The sequence below is a fragment of the Cebus imitator genome, unplaced genomic scaffold (genome assembly GCF_001604975.1).
Source record: "Cebus imitator isolate Cc_AM_T3 unplaced genomic scaffold, Cebus_imitator-1.0 Scaffold326, whole genome shotgun sequence".
In the NCBI taxonomy this organism is placed as follows: Eukaryota; Metazoa; Chordata; class Mammalia; order Primates; family Cebidae; genus Cebus; species Cebus imitator.
In genome coordinates this window covers 580,908-601,784 of record NW_016107641.1, presented here as the reverse complement: position 1 = coordinate 601,784, position 20,877 = coordinate 580,908, and the positions used below count along the sequence as shown (strand labels likewise).

The 20,877-nt window shown below is 38.5% G+C and overlaps 1 protein-coding gene across 36 annotated transcripts in view; it reads left to right on the top strand.

Annotated features, from left to right (window-relative positions):
- The window catches only part of PTPN20 (protein tyrosine phosphatase non-receptor type 20), a 103,690-nt gene that overhangs the window by 76,043 nt on the left and 6,770 nt on the right, over nt 1-20,877 (top strand). For 10 of the 36 annotated variants that reach the window (XM_037729997.1, XM_037729994.1, XM_037729993.1 and 7 more), the window contains 2 exons: nt 8,258-8,592; nt 12,695-12,910. The exons of 19 other annotated variants lie outside the window; for them this stretch is intronic. In XM_037729997.1, the coding sequence (XP_037585925.1) occupies nt 8,398-8,592; nt 12,695-12,910 (411 nt within the window). In that variant the 5' untranslated portion in view covers nt 8,258-8,397. The remainder of the gene's footprint in view (nt 1-8,257; nt 8,593-12,694; nt 12,911-20,877) is intronic. 7 more of the 36 variants (XM_037730016.1, XM_037730015.1, XM_037730014.1 and 4 more) reach the window with 2 other exon arrangements.

The following is a 20,877-nucleotide window of genomic DNA, read 5'->3' as shown; positions in this document are numbered from 1 at the left end:
ACACTGCACATAGGAGAGAGAGAGCTGGGATTCAAACCCAGGCTTAACCACCACTGTATTTATTGTGCATTGTTTCGTTTTGTGTTGTTTTAAAGAATCAGAATCTACTTGGAGTGCAGTAGCACAATCATAGCTCACTGAAACCTTGAACTCCTAAGCTCAAGCAATCCTCCCACCTCAGCTTCCCAAGTGGCTGGGACTACGGATATATGCCACCACACCCAGCTAATTGTTTATTTATTTATTTAGAAACAAGGACTCAGTCTTTTGCTTAGGCTGGTCTCAAAACTCTTGGCTTCATGTGATCCTCCTGCCTTAGCCTCCTAAGTAGCTGGAATGTCTGTCTGTCATCATTCTTCTTATAGACATGAAACTATATTTTGTAGTATTTGTTGCTATTATTTTGTTTTCTTTCTCTTTTCCCTTAATTTGAAGTTGCTGTTCTGATCTATTATTTGTTTGATTGGAGATGGGTATAAGTAGTTGATGTAGTCTCAAACTCTACCTTTCTCTCTCTTTTTTTTATCCTGATAAATGAATATCTTTGTTGGTTTTAGGAATCTTGGATTTTAGTGCTTTTTTCTCAGTTTTTTTTTTTTTTTTGAGTGTTACTTTTACTGTACTCTACCTTCCAGTGTTTTAGAGAACTGTAATGGTCATCTGACTCCTTTTCTTCATGAGAAATATATTTCTTTATTTCAAAGTCTTTAACTGCTTTACTGGAATTAAATAATGTTACCAGATGTGCTTCATTTCCATTAGTCTTATCTCTAGACAAATAAACCCTTTAATTTATCTTCCTTTAGCTATAATAAGTTTCGTCGGTTAGCAATTGCTCCTCTTCAGTCTACTCTTGTCTTTTCGTTTTAAACTTCTGTGAACTGTAGGGTTGTCTCTTGGTTCTGTCTTGTAAAACCTTTACTCTTATTACTTCTGCCTCTGTAGTTTTGTATGCACTTTCTCTGTCTCTCTCTCGTTTTTATTCTTATTTTTTTCTTTTACTCAGTCTTATAGGAAACTAAGTTTTTAAAAATATTTCCTCCTTCACATCATCTACTAAAATTTTTAGCTTGTGTAATGGTTAATTTCATGTGTCAACTATGCTGGACCATGATACTCAGATATTTGGTCAAATATTAGTCTAGATGTTGCTGTGCAGGTATTCTTTAAAGATGTGATTAACATTTAGATTAGCAGACTTTGAGTAAAGCTGATTAGCCTCCGTAATGAGAGTGGGCCTCATTTAGTCAGTTGAAATCAAAGACTCAAGCTTCCAGAGGAAGAAGGAATTCTACCTTTGGACTGCCTTTGGAATCAAGACTACAACGTCGACTTTTATCAGGGTTTCTAACCAGCTGGCCTGCCCTGCAGATATTGACTTGCTAGTCCCCACAATCATGAATCAGTTCCTTAAAATAAATCTTTCTCACCGTACATGTACAGCCTATTGATTCTATTTCTCTAGAGAATCTAGAGTAACACAGAATTTGATACTGAAGGTAATTCTAGAGGAACAGAATTTTAAGGATGAGTTTTGTGAATCTGATAAGATATAAAGGCATCAATGACTTTTCAGTAGTGAATAGAGTATTAGTAATTCATAGTGTAATGTGACAGTAGAGATTACAAAGTATTGCCATCAGATACTCCTATTCAGACAATTAGAAGAAGCAAGCTCCTGGGTGCCTGTATTTGATACCTTAGAGCATTTTTGAGTTATCATGAGAACAATGAGATTGACTAGTTACTCCTAGAGAAGGAAAGGATTATCTTAGGGATTAAATTTCCCAGCTCAAGTGCCACATAAACAACCCAAAAGTTTATCTTTCTGCCCTGAAAGGAACCCTTATATTCTGTAACAACAAAACTGAGATTACTGAAAATCAAATCCAAAATCTCATCCTAAAAATGGCTGAATTACCATGCAAATTGAATCCTCAACCTTTCAGGGTGTCTGCTGTTAAAATGAGGGCCTTGGCTGAGAAGGCATAGGATCTTGAAAATTGGAGTGGAGACATATGGGCAGAGCCTTGTAAAGCTGGATGTATTGACCCTGATGAGTCTTCCTTGCCAGTAAAAGCAGCCATGCCACCCCCATCTGAGGAGATTAATGCTACTTTACCTGAGGAAACGTTTATGACCTCTCCTGAGTTTGTTGCCTTGCAAGACATAGCTAATTCTTCTCAAGAGTCAAAACCACCATCCTTCATTGCTTCTAGACCTATAACTAGATTCGAGTCCTAGCATACCCTTAAAGGTAAGTTACAAAGTGTGACCCATGGGGAGGTATGTTACAGTACAAAAGTACTACATGATTTTTCCTATTTATACTGACAGAAATCTGAGACATATTTGTGGGGAGGGATTTTAAGGGTGTGAGACAATGGTGGAAGGAATTTAGTTTTGATCAGGCTAAATTTATTGAAATGGGACTACTAAGCAGAGATTCTGTACTTGCTGTGTGGCTTAGGGAGTTAGAAAGAGCTCTTTCAGTTTATTTGGTTGGTTGGATTAAATGGATGAAAGCTGGCCCAGTCTAAAGGAAGATAAAATGCCAGAACTGCTTTGATATACTATATACAATGAAGGAAGGGATCCAAAGGATTAGGGAGACTTGAACATTAGATTGGGTTTGTTGTTTAAGACCTGCCCACCCACCCCAGGAGGTCCAGAGGATATACTTTTTCTCATAACTGTGAGAAACATATTTGTGAGGGGAGTCCCAGCATCCTTGAAGAGTGCTGTGATTATTCTTCTCTGTAGGTCAGATATTACCGTGGAAATTGCTGCCACTGAATTGGGAAACCTGAATGCAGTGGGTGTGATTGGATCCCAGAGAGATAAGGGCCAGGTGGTGGCACTTGATAGCCAAAGGCAAGGTGAGTGTGGTTACGGTAATGGACAGCAGAGTCAAAGCAGCAATTAGAACTGTCTGACCTGTAGAGACCTATGGTGTTGATTAGTTGATCATAGTGTTCCTAGAAGTGAACTAGATGGGACATCTACTAAATTCTTCCTTGATATGTGTAAGCAGAAGAGTCCTAGGTCAAGTGAGCAAAATTCTAACCTGAACCACAGAAACAGAGAAGCGCAGCCAGTCAATAATTTCTCAGACTTGAGCCAGTTTACACACCCAGAACATCTTGAATGAATGAGAGGACCCTGGTACACTGCCAAAAATGTATACTGTTAATCTTTCAGCCTTCCCCAGAGGGACCTTTGGCCTTTTGCCAGGATAACTGTACATTTGGGAAAAGAAAATAATCAGACTTTCAGAAACTACTAGACACTGGCTCTGAATTGATACCAATTCCAGGAGACCCAAAACATCACTGTGGTCTACAAGTCAAAGCAGGGGCTTATGGAGGTCAGGCATTCAATGGAGTTTTAGTTCAAGTTCATTTTACAGTGGACTCAGTAGGTCCCTAAACTCATCTTGTGATTATTTTCCAAGCCCTGGAATGTATAATTGGAATAAACATACTCAGTAGCTGATAGGATCCCCACATGACTTCTCTGACCTGTGGAGAGAGGATTATTATGGCAGGAAAGGGCAAGTGGAAGCCACTAGAATTTATTCTACCTAGGAAAATAGTAATACCTAGGAAAACAGTGAAAAAGCAAAAGCAATACTACATTCCTGAAGAGATTGCTGATATTAATGCCTCCATCAAGGACTTTAAAGACGAAGTGATGTTGATATCTATCACATCCCAACTCACCTGTTTGACCTATACAAAAAAAAAAAAGATGGAATTTGGAGAATGACAATGGATTATTGTAAGCTTCCTCAGATGGTGACTCTAGTTTCATCTGCTATACCAGATATGGTTTCATTGCCTTAGAAAATTAACACACCCCTTCATACCTGATATGTAGCTGTTGATCTGGGAAATGTTTTTTTTCTCCATACCTATTAATCAAGAACACCAGAAGCAGTTTACTTTCAACTGGTAGGGCCAGTAACACACCCTCACTGTCCTACCTCAGGGGTGTATAAACACTTCAGCCCTATGTTGTATTTTCCCTTCCACAGGATATTACAGAGGTTTATTACATTGATGACATTGTGCTGATTGAACCTAGTAAACAAGAAGTAGCAAATGCTTTAGTCTTATTTGTCCCCAGAGGGTGGGAAATATATCCAACAAAAATTCAGTGGCCTTCTACTTTAGTGAAATTTCTAGGGGTCTGGTGGTGTGGGGCATGTTGAGATAATCCCTCATAAAGTGAAGGGTAAATTGTGTATGGCTCTTTCTACAACCAAAAGAGAGGCACAATGGCTAGTGAGCCTAGGCATTCTGGAGGAGATATTCCTTATTTGGATGTGCTACTCTGGTCCATTTACTGAGTGATGTGAAAAGCTTTCTAGCTTTGAGCGGGGCCCAGAACAAGAGAAGGCCCTGAAACAGGTTCAGTCTGCCATGCAAGCCTCTCTGCCACGTGGTAGGCTGTATGATCTAGCATATGCAATGGTGACTGAAGTGTTCATGGCAGATAAGAGTGCAGTTTGGACCTTTGGCAGACCTCTTTAGGTGAGTCACAGTGCAGGGACATAGGATTTTAGAGCAAATTCTTGCCACACCCTGTGGACTCTCCTTTTGAGAAACAGCTTTTGGCCTGCTACTGGGCCTCTGTAGAGAACGCTTAACCATGGGCCACCAAGTCATAAAGTCGGGCACATGCAGCAGCACTCCACCATCAAATGAAAGTGGTAGATACAAGATTGGGTTTGAGCAGATCCTGAAGGCACAAATAAGTTACATGAAGAAGCTGCCCAAATGCTCACTGTCCCCACATGTGCTACATGACCTGCTGTCCTCAGCCGGTACCTATTGCCTCATACGGAGTTCCCTATGATAAGCTGATAGAAGAAGAGAAGACTTTGATCTGGTCTACAGAAGGTTCTGCATGATATAAAGGTACTACCCAGAAGAGGACAGCTACAGAACTACAACCCCTTTTTTGAGACATCTCTGAAGGACAGTAGTGAAGAGAAATACTCCCAGTGGCCATAACATAGGGTAGTACACTTAGTAGTTCTTTTTGCTTGGAGAAATGGCCAGAAGTATAAATCTGTACTGATTCATGGGTATGTTTTATGGCTTAGCTGGATGGTCAGGGACTTTTAAGGAACATGATTGGAAAAATTGATGACAAAGTGACAAGAAGGTCTGGGGAAGAGGCAAGTGAATAGACCTTGCTAGATGGGCACAAAGATATTTGTATCCTACATGAATGCTCACCAAAGGTTGATCTCAGCAGAGGAAGACTTTAATAAACAAGTGAATAGAATGACTTGCTGTATGAGTATCAGACTGTTCCCCCAGCCACCCCCGTCACTGTGTCATTGCCCATAGGTCTCATGAACAAAGTGCCCATAGTGGCAGGGATGGAGGTTATGTATGAGCTCAGCAACAGGGACTTCCATTCACCAAGGCTGCCCTGGCTACAGCTACTACTGAGTGCTCAATCTGCCAGCAACAGATACCAATACTGACTACCTGATGGGTACTATTCCATGGGATGATCAGCCAGGTATCCGATGGCAGGTTGATTACACTGGGACCACTTCCATCATGGAAGGAGCAGTGCTTTTTTCTTACTAGAATAGACAGTAACTCTGGGCATGGATTTGCCTTCCCTGCACACAGTGCTCCTGCCAATTTACTATCTCTGGACCTACAGAATGCCTTATCCACCATCATGGTATTCCATACAGAATTTCTCTGATCAAGGAATTCACTTTGTAGCAAATACTTTGTGGTAATGGCCTCATTGCCACTGTCTTACCATATTCCTTATCCTCTCAAAGCAGCTGGCTTGATAGAATGGTTGTATGGCCTTTTGAAGGCAATTACAGTGAAAGCTAGGTGACAGTACCTTGCACGGCTGGGGTAATGTTCTCCAGGTTGTGTATGCCCCAGATCAGCATCCAATATATGGTGCTGTTTCTACCATAGCCAAGAGTAAAGAATCAAGGAGTGGAAATGAGAGTGGGACCAGTAGCCATTACCCATAGTGATCCATTAGCATAATTTTTGCTTTCTGTTCCTGTGGCCTTATGCTCTGCTGGTCTAGGGGTCTTAGTGACTCTCTTCATTAATGTCTGACACTTAGTGAGGTCTTTCTGTCTTCAAAGTTGAGTCTTCCTTGATGGACAACAGAGCATGGAGTCTAGATTCACCTAGGCTGTGGAGTCTAGAAAATTGCTGCTTAGCATATAACAATTACTTTGTACAGGTTTTTTATTTGAAAAGCATGAATACAATAGCACCTCCTGCAAAGGTTTGTTTTGGAGTTGACAAGGTGATACATGCCACGTATTATGCTGCTTGAACCTGGTATTCATGTTTCACTGCCTTCTGTTATTACTCTCACTTCTGTTTGTGGAGCTTTCCTATGATCACTTGAATTATTTCTTTTGTGCAGTGACTTCCATAGTTTGCTTCTGAAATTCCTTTTTCATATTCCTGTTGAATGCTCTGTGTCTTTTAGCATTTTAATCATTATTGTAGGTTTTTTTAATCTTTTTTTTTTCTGAGTTCTGGGAAAAATTTTAAAGCTGGTTTTCTAAATAATGTATTTGTTTTTCTGTTCAATTCCTGCTTTAGGAGTTTGAGTTGAATGATTGTGACTTTTATATGAAATCAAGCTTTTATTATTTTAGATTATTGAATTTTCACATATTTAATCTCTTTTCAAAATTAGAAAAATGCTTTTTTTTTTTTACCGTGAAGTAATTCATACTGTTTAGATACTATAATAACTACTGCTAACATTGTGATGAACACTTGCCAGGCTTATTATTATTATATGACATATATCATCATATATATACATACATATGAGTACTGTATATACCATGTATACATATATACATAGTAATATAACATATTTATTATACATACTTAGTAATATAACATATATTAGTAAACATAGATATATATTATTGTTTTAAATAATAAAATAATGCTCTCTTGAATTTTATTTAAAACACAAATAGGAGTTTTTAAGGTGTTATCACCTTTTATAGAAAGGAGAACATTTGTCATGATTGTTTAGAATGGACTCCCTTTTTGAAATACTGGGTATCTTTATATATCTAGCAATTTTTTTTTTTTTGAGATGGAGTCTCACTCATTCTGTTGCCCAGGCTGGAGTACAGTGGCGCGGTCTCAGCTCACTGCAGCCTCTGCCTCCCTGGTTCAAGCGATTCTCCTGCCTCAGCCTCCTGAGTAGCTGGGATTATAGGTGTGAGCCACTGCAGCTGGCCGTTTTTTCTGTTCACTCGTATTCACAAGGGAAAGTTTCTGTGCTATGTTAGTATTTGAGAAGAGTTCTGCCATATATTATGTGAGTGCCTGTTCAGGTCTTGCCAACATATTTGCTAGATAAGTGGTCCATGTGATTCTGAGTAGCAAGGAGACATTATTATTGAGAGAGCTGCATTGCAGAGAAGGGCCTCCTTCGCTGTTTCTGCTCTTAATGTGGGGGTGGGGGTGAAACCAGAGCTTCAGATGTCTGTGTCAGATGAAGAAGAAACTCCTGGAGCAGTGAAGCTTACTGGGCCAAATAGCTGTTTTTCTCTCTCATATTTGTTATAACAGTCCATGTTAGATGAGTCCCATATTACTTGGAGCAAATCCCATTGGTAGCATCCTTTTGCCACAATATCTTTGCTTTGAATAACATACCCCATCACCAGATGAAGGCTGAGAATGGACATAAAATATTGCTATCTAGTTTTGGGGACACTGGTGGAATTCCATTAATCCTGGGATTTGTCTGCAGTCAACTATCAGATTTTTTTTTTACGCTGGCCCCTGCTGCTCTGGGTTTGCAGGTTTCACAGATTTGCAGGAGAATGTCATTCATTTGCTTCTACAGAGAGTTTCTCCTCTATTGTGTTCAGTCGCAAACCAGAATATACTTCCCTTGACCTAATCTTTCCTGTGCCATTTCTAGCAGAAATTTCCAAAAGTACTTGGATGCTAATGATATCATTCTGTGTTTATTAAAAACTGATCTAAAAAATAAACCTCCCATAATTGTGTATTTATTAATCATGCCAATAGTCTTCAGGGAGGAAAGCATTTAAACTCATGGGCTTAACCCTTTTGAAAAGAAACTCCTAGGCCAACTTCTCTATTGGTCAAAGAGATATATGAATTTACCTGTGTGAAATGCTTTTGTGAAGTCTGAATGTAATGTATCTCCCACCTTTATCTACCAGATGTTTCTGTTTCTGTAATAGATGATTCAACACGTGTTCCTCTTGGAAAAAGCAAGGACTACATCAATGCTAGTTATATTAGAATAGTCAATTGTGGAGAAGAGTATTTTTATATTGCTACTCAAGGACCACTGCTGAGCACCGTAGATGACTTTTGGCAAATGGTGTTGGAAAATAATTCTAATGTTATTGCCATGATAACCAGAGAGATAGAAGGTGGAGTTATCAAATGCTGCCAGTACTGGCCCATTTCTCTGAAGAAGCCATTGGAATTGAAACACTTCCGTGTATCCCTGGAGAATTACCAGATACTTAACTATTTCATCATTCGAATGTTTCAAGTTGTGGAGAAGTCCGTAAGTTTTTAAAGATCAGTATTAGATATATATTTCATCATACAAGCAGATGTCTTAGAAATAGAAGGCAGGAGTAGTATGGAAAATAAACTGATGAAACTTTATAAAGTAACTTTTTACTTGTCCCTGCTGCCAGAAGCCACCACCATTTCTACTCCTTAACCAGATCCTGGAGAAAAGAAAAAATTGGAAAGGAGAGATGGGGCAGGGAGAGTGAGTGTTGAAGTTGTCTGATTCTGGGTTATACCTGCTTCTGCCAAGTGTGGCAGATATGTGTTGAGTCCCTGAGGTATGCTCATCACTGGGCCAGGCACTATCAGTACTTACCGAGTAGTGGAGAAGTTGATATACTCACTGATAGATACCTCACTTACTGTGTTCAGTGATAATGTTGAGATATGTCTTGGGTACTTTGTGGCTCAGAAGGTAAATACTTAGCTTTACTTGGGGTTTGGGGGAAGGTTTACTGGAGGAGGCGACATCTGTTTCAGAATTATCCAAATGAGAAAGATGGAAGGAGGAAGTAGATGATCAAAATATAAAATAGCATGGTGTATGTAGAGAGACAAACGTTAAGTAGTTAAGTGTTTCTGGAATATAAGAGTTCAATGCCAGGGAGTAGCAAAAGATGAGATGAGGCTATCAAAAGTAAGCAGGGGCCAGCTAGAATGTGAAATGTCTTAAATTTCAGCTAAGTAGCATGAACGTTATTATGAAGATAATTGACAGACTTTTAAGAATTTTAGTAACTGACATGATCAACTAGGGCTGTTGGCATGGGGATGGAAAGCACAGACACAAGTGCTTTGCAGATAAAATGGGCAGACTTATATGTGATTTGTGATTTATGATTTATAAGTGACAATGGAGGGGTTGAAGATACATTCAATACAGTAACTACATGTGGCTATTTAAGTTTAAATTTATTTAAATTTATGTCAAATAACAAATTGAGTTCCTTACCTGCAGTAGCCACATTTCTGGTTCTTATTTGTCGCATGTTGATAGTGGCTACGATATTGCCACTATTTAAGACATTTGCTTCAGTGTAGAAAGTTCTGTTGAGAAGCGTTGGTCTAGAATAATTCTTGGATTTGTTGGAATTAGTAGATTTAGGAAATAGAGAAGGAATGGTTTATAGGAGAAAATGATGACTTAGCTTGCTCCAGTGGATTCAGTTGGCAGGTAGGTGATACATGTGTTAGCAGGAGTGAAGGGAATAGGATGAACAGGAAGCTTGTAGAGAGTGGTGAGTTTTGGAGTCCTCACCAAAGAAGTTGACTGGAACACAGTCACCAGGATAAGGGTTGCTGAGTGGTGCTGAGGTTTGACCCATAAATTTGCAATAGCAACAAAATATGTGGCTATGTGTTTTTTTCCATCAGTATAACATTGAGATCCCTGAATACAGGTTACAGGATTGACCCAGGGTGGGATGTTTTCTAGTACATGTGGCAGGAAGCAAAGGATCAAAGGATTAGAGAGTTTAGTACACAAATTCATATAATCAGCCATGAAGTCTAAATTGTCTAGGAATATGAATGGGATCATGGGGCCAGCTAGGGGTAAATGGAGGATGCAAAAGAGTAGAAAGCTCCATTTGGTCACATGTTGAAGAGAAGCACAAATGAGATGGTAGCCTAACAGCTTCGGGTCAGAAATTGATGTTGGAGTTGTAGAACTGGGAAATTGACACTAGATATTATAGATGGTGGGAAGTCCAAAGAGTGGTCATCATGGTGAGAACCAGAAGAAAGGAATTATTTTCCCCTGCAAGAGAAAAATAAACCTGTTGTGAGGTTTAGTGTCTATTGGGCTATGGAGACACTGAATTTGCCCTCGATGATGCCAGAATCTTTGGTAGGGAGAAGACAAGAATCTTCAGTGAATGTGGGGGCTTGACCAGGAGGTTTAGCCACTGGGTTACAGCAATGGGAAAATGAAACTAAGAGGTATGAAACTCACAAGGAAGAGGGGTTTTTATATAAGGGAAAGGAATAATGAATTGGAAAACAGTAAGCAGCAAGGAGTGTCTTGAATTCTTCCTTTTGCTTTTTTGGGGATGGAAGACAGATACAGTCTTAACTCTTAGAACACTTAGAGTCTAGTGGGGAAGGAAGGCACTGAACAAGTCCTTTCCAAATGATGTGTGACCTGGAGAACGTAGGCCAGGTGGGAGTCACAGAGCAATTATCTGCCTGCAGAGTGGACCTGTGCAGCCTTGGCAAGAAGGTCTGGGGGTAGCCTTTGGGCCAAGGCTCACAAGACTCAGAAGCATAGTGTTCATGTTTGGAGAGTCTGCCTCATCTTTATCTTCATGGCACTGGGTAAGGAAATCAATGAGGCCCACCTTTGTGTGGATTCCCAGTGGTCAATTATAGTAGGAGGGATTTAACCCCTGAAACGTGGTCTGGTGACAGCAGTCCTCAACTTAGTGCCTTCACAATATTTTCCAGTATTTTTTTTCTTATTTAATTTCAAGTTATTAATGATTCAAACTTGAGTTTTCTATTTGGTATTAAGCTCAAAGAGGTTTTAAATATAACCCTTTCTGCCTGCTGCCATTTACAGATCTCAGGTCATTTCTGCCACTGTCAAGTGCTATGTAATACAGAAGTCATCAATAACCAAAGTGACTTGAGGGTTCCTATATTTATGATTCTAGGTAGAAAATTGTATTAAATAAATCAGTGGAGTAATCTGTATTAGCTAGGGTTCTCCAGAGAAACATAACAAACAAGATGTGTATATACTTACTGAGCACGCACGCGCAAGAGAGATTAATTTTAAGCAATTAGTTCAAGTGATTGTGGAGAGTTGACAAATCTGCAGAATGGGACAGTAAGCTGAAGACCCAGGGAAGAATTGCAGTTTGAGTCCAAAAGCAATCTGCTGGTAGAATTCCTTCTTGCTCATGGGAAGTCAGTTTTTGTTCTTTTAAGGCCTTCGACTGATTAGATGACGCCAACCCACTTTATTGAGAATAATCTGCTTTACTAAATTTCTACCAATTTAAATGTTAATCTTGTCTTAAAAATACCTTAACAGAAACACATAATAATATTTGGCCTAATAATTTGGGTACAGAGGCTCAGCCAAGTTGACACATAAAATTAACTATCTAATTTCAGTAGACACTGTGGATTAAAATAGAGGTCTGAACACCAGCACCTTTATTCAGGAAGCTTAGGAAAAAGAGTTGCGCTAGGGAGAAGCAGAGGAGAAGTGAGAAAGTCATTCTGTGTTTTTCCATTAAGGTCTGATGTCTGGTAAAATAAGGGCCTCACACTGAGGAAAGGGTCATGATCCCCTTGGATGAGATATAGGTAAATTTAAAATGCTTTGTCCGACAACCCTGGGAAGAGTTTCATGACTGCACTTCAAGGGGGCTCAGCACAATAGTGGGGCCCACAATCTACTCTCCTGGTCATTGACTGTCTGCATCACTGAAAGAGATTGGTTCCTCTTGTCAGACACCTTCATGTCTTAATTAAATTTCTTATGCCATTTCTAAACTAAGATAGAGTGCCTTTTAGTCTTATTCCCAACATGACAGTTCATCTTTCACTCTAAGTATTTTGAAATCTTGGTTTTCCTGCCCCCTCATGGTAAAGAATGATGGTAGATTAGAATTTGAGACACCTACATTGCAGTTCCAACTCTAACCACGTGAGCCTTCTGACCTAGCATACATCTCTCAGTCCCCACATTCTTACACATGCAACTGTAAAATGGAGGTAAAATGGTGCTTACCTCACACGGTCACTGTGAGGATTAAACGAGAGAATTCATGTGAAGCCCCTGGCACAGTACCTGGTACATAGCAAGTGCTTGATTTTGTTACCTGTTGGTACTGGTATTTTTATTATTGTTACTGTGCTCTCCCTTATAAAATGCAGAAAACCTCTATTCCTAGCAACTTCCAGAATTCTTATAAACATCAAAATGAATTTGAGCACATTTTGAAAGCTCTATATAACATCCAGGTAATACCATATAGCTATTATTGTTATTATCATTTGAATATTAGAAGTTGGCATGAGGCTTCTAATATAAGAAATCAATAAATATCTTTCTTGTGCTGTTTCTTTTTCTCTAATAGACGGGAACTAGTCACTCTGTAAAACAGTTGCAGTTCACCAAATGGCCAGACCATGGCACTCCTGCCTCAGCAGATAGCTTCATAACGTATGTTCGTTATGCAAGGAAGAGTCACCTGACGGGACCCATGATTGTTCACTGCAGTGCTGGCATAGGCCGGTCAGGGGTGTTCGTATGTGCAGATGTCGTATTCTGTGCCATCGTAAAGAACTGTTCAGTAAGTGTGTGAATCAAGCAAATATACCAATGCTGTTGGCAAACACACTACATTTAACAGCCCGATCATTTGGGAGACTAATATTTGGTCTTCAGAAACAACTTAGTAAATCAAAAGCACATGAGCTTTGGATACCTCATTCTCACTGAACTTGCTGCAGGTTCCTGAGGGTGTCTGTGAGGTTTAAAGTATGTAATGTAAATAATGGCTTAGGACAGTGTCTGGAACATAATAGATACAGAAAATGTTGAGTTCCATATCCTTTTCCTTCCCTGTATCTTTTACATATGGTGTTTAGACTCTTACTAGAGAATGTTGATGAAGTATGCCTGTTTTAAATGAATATAAGTAACAAACACATGAGAATATGAGAAAAAACGTAGACTTCAGAGTTAATGAGGGGTCCCTGTTTTACTGCTGGTTTCCCACATGCTTTAGAATTTGGTGACTTTGTGTAAATTGCTCATCTTCTCTCAAACCTGGTTTTTTCATTTGCAAAATAAATATAATAATGTAATTGAGTTTGAGTCAATAATTAACAATCCTTTTCCTTTTAATTTGGAACCAGCTAAGAGACAGACATAGGAATCAGACATGATCATTACAATATTTCCTTTATGATTATTTTTACTCCCAAGTTTTGTTTGTTAAAATAGATTCCATCTGTGTTCTTTGTTTTTCCTTTTATTTTTAGTTGACATGTAATAATTGTACATATTTGTGGGGTACATAGTGATATATAGCTATATGTATATAATGTTTAGTAATCATATCAGGGTAGTTAACATATTTATTACCTCAAACATTTATAATTTGTGTTGTGAACACAACTGAAAATCTCTCCTAGCTTTTTGAATATATACAATAAATTATAGTTAACCATATTTGCCCTACAGTGATTCAGAGCACAAGAGCTCATTCCTTCTATCTAGCTGTTGTTTTGTATTTGTTAGCCAACCTCTCCTTATCATCTTTAATACCCACAGTTCTACTCTCTACTTCCATGAGCTCGATTTTTTTTTTTTTTTTTTTTTTTTTTTTTTTTTGAGACGGAGTTTCGCTCTTGTTACCCAGGCTGGAGTGCAATGGCGCGATCTCGGCTCACCGCAACCTCTGCCTCCTGGGTTCAGGCAATTCTCCTGCCTCAGCCTCCTGAGTAGCTGGGATTACAGGCACACGCCACCATGCCCAGCTAATTTTTTGCAGTTTTAGTAGAGACGGGGTTTCACCGTGTTGACCAGGATGGTCTCGATCTCTTGACCACGTGATCCACCCGCCTCGGCCTCCCAAAGTGCTGGGATTACAGGCGTGAGCCACCACGCCCGGTGAGCTCGATTTTTTAGCTCTCATATATGAATGGGAACATGCAGTATTTATCTTTCTGTGCCTGACTTGTTTTCTTTAATATAATGTTCTCTAACTTAGCCATGTTTCTGTGAATGGCAGGATGTCACTCTTTTTTATGGCTGCATAGTACTCCATTTTCCAGTCCATTAGCATGAGATTATTTCCATTTGTTTTGGCCCTCTCCACTTTCTTTCAGCAGTGTTTTATGGTTTTCCTCATGGAGGTATTTTACATTTTTGGTTAAATTTATCGTTTAGGTGTTGTTTTATAGCTATTGTAAATAAGATCGCCTTCTTTATTTCCTTTCAGCTACTTCATTATTGGTGTCTAGAAATACCACTGACTTTTTGCATGTCGATTTTGTATCTTGCAACTTTACTGAATTAGTTTATTAGTTCTAAGGGTGTTTTGGTAGAGCCATACTTTTGGGCGAGATATATGTGTGTGTGTGTGTGTGTGTGTGTGTGTGTGTGTGTGTGTGTGTGTGTTCATGTTGTCTGCAAAGAGGGACAATTTAATTTCTTTTTTTCCAGTTTGGATGTCTTTTATTTCTTTCTCTTCACTAATTGCACTAGCTAGGGCATCCAACATTATATTGAATAAGAATGGTAAAAGTGGGCATTCTTGTCTTGATTTCCAGTTCTTAGAAGAAAGGCTTGAAGCTCTTCTCCATTCAGTATGATGTTAGCTGTGTGTTTGTCATATATGGTCTTTATTGTGTTTACATATGTTCCCTCTATGCCTCATTTGTTGAGAGTTGTTTTTTTTTATCGTGAAATCATGTTGAATTTTATCAAATGCTTTTTCTGCATCTATTAAGATTCTTATACGGTTTTTGCTATTCATTCTGTTGATTTGATGTATCATATTTGTTGATTTGCATATGTCAAATCATCCTTGCATTCTGGGAATAAATCCCACTTTATTATAGTGCATTATCTTTTTGATGTGTTGTTGCATTTGTTTTGCTAGTATTTTGTTGAGAATATTTTTGCATCTATGTTCATCAGAGATATTGGCTGGAACATTTTTTTCATTATGTCCCTTCCAGAATTTGGTGTCAGGATGATAATGGCTTCATAGAATGAGTTAGGGAGGAGTCCTTCCTCCTTGAATTTTTTGGAATAGTTTCAGTAGGATTAGTATCAGTTCTTTGTACATATGGTAGAATTTAGCTGTGAATTCATGTGATCCAGGGCCTTTTTTTGGTTGGTAGGATTTTTATTACTGATTCACTTTTAGAATTTATTATTGGTCTGTTCAGGTTTTCAATTTCTCCCTGATTCAATCTTGGGAGGTTGTGTGTTTCCAGGAATTTACTCATTTCCTCTAGATTTTCTAATTTTTGTGTGTAGAGATATTTATAATAATCTCTGAGGATCTTTTGTGTTTCTGTAGGATTAGTTGTGATGCCATCTTTGTCATTTCTGATTGTGCTTAGATTTTCTTTTTTTGTTGTTTAGCAGTCTATCAATTTTGTTTATTCTTTCAAAAAACAGGCCAGGTGCAGTGGCTCATGCCTGTAATCCCAGCACTTTGGGAGACTGAGGCAGGTGGATCATCTGAGGTCAGGAGTTCAAGACCAGCCTGACCAATATGGTGAAACCCTCTCTCTACTAAAAATACAAAAATTAGCCAGATGTGGTGGCATGCGCCTGTAGTTCCAGCTGCTTGGGAGGCTGAGACAGAAATGCTTGAACTCAAGAGGCAGAGGTTGCAGTGCGCTGAGATCATGCCACTACTTTCCAGCCTGGGCGACAAAATGAAACTCTGTCTAAAAAAAAAAAAAAAAAAAAAATTTGTTGATCTTTTGTATGGATTTTTGCATCTCAATTTCATTCAGTTCTGCTCTGATTTTGATTATTTGTTTTCTTCTGCTAGTTTGGGATTGATCCATCCTTTTGTTCTAGTTTCTCTAGGTGTGACATCAGATTGTTCATTTAAGGTCTTCCTAACTTATTTCATGTAGGCATTTAGCACTATAAACTTTCCTCTTAGCACTACTTTAGCTGCATCCCAAAGATTTTGATTTGTTTTGTCTCTGTTTTTATTAATTTCGAATAATTTTTTTTGATTTCTGAATTCATTTCATTGTTTACCCAAAAGTCATTTAGGAGAAAGTTGTTTAATTTCCATGTAATTGTGTAGTTTTGATAGATCTTCTTGGTAGTAATTTCTATTTTTATTGTATTATGGTCTGAGAGTATGCTTGAGATGATTTCGCTGTTTTGAAACTTTTTCAGACTTGCTGTATGGCTGAGCATGTAGTTGATCTTAGAGTATATTCCATGTACAGATATGAAGAATGTATATTCTATGGTTTTGCAGTATTCTATACATGTCTGCTATATAGTCCAATTTGTCAAGTGTTGAATTTAAGTCCAGAATTTCTTTGTTAATTTTTTTGCTTTGATGATCTCTCTAATCCTGTCACTTGGGTGTTCAAGTTCCCCCATATTATTGTGTGGCTAAGTCTCTTCATAGGTCTAGAGGAACTTGTTTTGTGAATCTGAGTGCTCCAATGTTGGAGCACCGTGTGTATATTTAAGATAGTTAAGTCTTCTTTTTGAATTGTTCCCTTTTTTATTGTGTAATGTCCTTCTTTGTCCTTTTAGGTCATTGTTGGTAAAAAGTCTGTTTTATCTGATATAAGAATAGTGACCCCTGCTTTCTTTTTGTTTTCCATTTGCGTGATAGATCCTTCTCCATCCCTTTACTTTGAGCCTGTGGGTGTTCTTACATGTGAGATGGGTCTCTGGAAGACAGAAGATGGTTGGGCCTTGTTTTTTCAATCCAGTTTGTCATTCTAAGTCTTTTAAGTGGGATATTTAGACAATTTACCTTCAAGATTTATGTTGATATGTGAGATTTTGATGCTGTAATCATGTTGTTAGCCGGTTGCTTTGTAGACTTGATTGTGTATTTGCTTTGTAGACTTGATTGTACATTTGCTTTATAGTGCCTGTGGGCCATGTACTTGTGTGTTTGTGGTGCCAGGTACTCTTTTTTCATTTCCACATTTAGCACTTTTTAAAGGATCTCTCGTAAGACTGGTCTAGTGTTCATGAATTTCCTTAGCTTTGCTTGTCTGAAAAGAATTTTATTTCCCCTTTTTTTATGAAGCTTGGTTTGGCAGGATATCAAATTATTGTTTGGACTTTCTTTTATTTAATAATGCTGAAAATAGGTCCACAGTTTCTTTTCACTTGTAAGTTTCTACTGCGAGGTCCTCTCCTAGCCTGTTGGGATTCCCTTTGTAAATGATCTGACCCTTCTCTCTAGCTGCCTTTAGGATTTTTTCTTTTGCATTGACCTTGGTGAATCTGTTAACTATTTGTCTTGAGAATGATCTTGTATGGTATCTCACAGGACTTTTCTGAATTTCTTAAATTCGCCTGTTGACTTCTACTGAGATTGAGAAAAGTTTTGTGCACTATATTTTCAAATATGTTTTCCAAGTTATTTTCTTGTCTTCTCTTTCAGAAATGCCAGTGAGTCATAGGTTTGGTTTCTTTACATAATCTCTTACTTCTTCGGGGTTTTGTTCATTTTCAAAGTTCCTTTCCTCTCTCTCCTCTTTCCTCTCCTTTCCTTCTTTCCTTTCCTTTTTTTTCTTTTCTTTCTCAGACTCTTGCTCTGTGGCCCAGGCTGGAGTGCAGTGGTGTGATCTCAGCTGACTGAGATCTCCACCTCTCAAGTTCAAGCAATTCTCGTACCTAAGCCTCCTGAGTAACTGGGACTACAGGTGTGTGCCACCATTCCCGGCTAGTTTTTGTATTTTTAGTAGAGATGGGGTTTCACCATGTTGGCCAGGCAGGTCTCGAACTCCTGACCTTAAGTGATCTGCCCACCTCAACTTCTCAAAGTGCTGGGATTACAGGCATCAGCCACCATGCCTGACCCGAAATTCTTTTTTCTTTATGGTTGTCTGACTGAATTGATTTGAAGGACCAGTCTTCAAGTTCTGAGATTCTTTTCTCATCTTGGTCTATTCTGTTGTTAATGCTTCCAACTGTATTATGAAACTTCTGTAGTGAATTTTTCAATTCCAGAAGATCAGTTTGTTTGTTTCTTAAAATGGCTTTGTCAACTGTTTAACCCTTGGATCATTATACTGAATTCCTTAGATTGGGTTTCAGCTGTCTCATGAAACTCATTAAACTTCCCACCCATATTCTGAATTCTACAATTGTCATTTCAGCCATTTCAATATAGTCAAGAACAATTTCTGGTGAGCCAGTGCAATTATTTGGAGATAAGGAGGCACTGACTTTTTGAATTACCAAAGTTCTTGCACTAAATTTTTTCTCTTCTGAGAAGGCTGGTGTTGTTCTGTTATCTTTTTGAATTTGCTGTCATTTCGATGGGGCTTTTTGTTTTTATATTCTTTATATCCCTTAAGGTTTTGACTGTGGTGTAAGCTGAGTATAGTCAATTGGCTTTATTTCTGGGTGCTTTCAGAGGGCCAAGGCTATGTATGGGATATTTATTAATATTTGTGGATAGATTCTGGCACTGGATTTCACAGGCAATGTACGCTGGAAGAGTTTTTGGCGTTGTAATTTAGGCTTCACTCCAGTAGATGGTGCTTGGTAGTAGATGGTGCTTGATATTAAGACTCTTCTTCAGCCACACAGCTCTTTTCTATTTCAGTGCATTTGTAGCAGTAGGGGTGGGGAGAGGTAGCGATGATTCTGTGCCAGGTCCATTTCCAGGCCTTAGGGGAGCCCCCTCCATTCACTGGCACCATGCCTACGTCTCCTTAACCTTAAGGGGGACCATGGTGGCCTGTGCTCTCCCCTTCTTGGGGCACCTTGAGCCAAAGGTTAGGTCACCAGGAGATCCACAGCACGTTGGAGGTCTGCTGGTCCTCTGTGTTTGGGGGTCAGAGCTAATTGTGTAGTATTGTCTACAGGTGGTTTGTTGATACAGCGGGTTAAGGGCGTGAGGTCTCCAGGCAGGGCCATGTTGCCATGGGTGTACAGCTGATGTGGCACCCATAGCCCAGGGTCTTCTGCTCAGCAGGCAGTCATAAGAACTTCCCAGTTGCCTTGACTGGATCTCAAGAAGCTATTTTTAGAAAGTGACAACTTATATCACAAAGTAAAGAATAGAAACAAAGAAAATTTTTTTAAAAAAAAATTATCTACACTTTAACTCCATATCTACCACATTTCATCTACTTGTTGTCTAAATGTATATATTTTTATATCACCTTTCTCTTAATAGGTTGCTGTAGCTATTATAGCTTTTCATGAATTTATCTTTCAGCTTCATACCAGAGTTAGGCGTGGATTGCATACCATCATTACAGTAATAGAGTAGGGATGTTACCAGTAGATTTTATGCCTTGAAAAGTTTTCTTTTTTAATGTTTATTTATTTATTTATTTTTCATTCTGAAGAACTTCTTTTAGCATTAGCATTTCCTGCAAGTCAGGTCTGATGAATCCTGATTTTGCCTATCTGAAAAATACTTTATCACTCCTTCATATTTGAAAGTACCTTTGCTGAATACAGTATTCTTGGATAACAGGTTTTGTTTTTTTTGTTTTTTTATTTCACTACCTGGAAAATTTATCACACTTCCTCTTGGCCTATATGATTTCTGTTGAGTCAATTGCCTGATGAATTGGAGCCCTTTTATATGTTAATTGCCTCTTTTCTCCTGCTACTTTTTAGGATCCTCTCTGTATCTTTGAGCTTTGAGAGTTTTATTGTTATATGCTTTGGTGTGACCTTATTTGGGTTGAATCTGTTTTGTGTTCTCTGACGCTTTTATACCTGAATATTTATATATGTCACATTTTGGAAATTTTTGTCATTATTTCTTTGAGTAAGCTTTCTACCCCTTGCTTTTGTTCAGCTCCCTCTTGAACACCAGTAATTTTTGTATTTGGTCTTGTGAGGTAATTTTCTATATCTGGTGATGATCTTCATTCCTTTTTATTATTTTTTCTTCGATGACTGTATTTTCAAATATCCTATTTTCAAGCTCACTGATTCTTTTCTCTGCTTGATTCACTCTGCTATTGTGAGGTTGTGATAAATTTTTCAGTTCAGCTAATATATTTCTCAGCTCCAAGGTTTCTATTTGATTTTTAAATTATTTCAATCTCTTTTTAAAATTTGTCTAATACATTTTTGGATTGCTTTTCTGTTACCTTGGAGATCTCTGAATCTCCTCAGAGCCATTAATACTAGTTTGAATTACTGATTACAGAGCTCTCATAGAGCCATCTCATTAGGATCAGTCACTGGTTCCTTGCCTTATCTATCTGGGGAGGTCATGGTTTCCTGTTGGCTGCAGTTTTTTGTGGATGTGCAAGAAATATATATCTTGTATTGATGTCTTTGAATGAAGGATTATTTATTCCAGTGTTCTCTGTCTAGCTTATTTTTGTTTTTTAATGAATATGTTTGCTTATAGATTCTTTGTAATGTACCTGTTGATTTTTTTTTAGTGTGAGGCTAAATTGCTGCCTTCTTTTTGGCACTGGATGTCACCTTATGACCAAGTGTGCCTTGGTTCCAATAAAAAATCAGAGAGCGGCTCATCCCAAATAGGGAAGTTCTCAAAGGGGATATCAGGGCAATGTGGGAAAAGTGGCTAGGGATTCA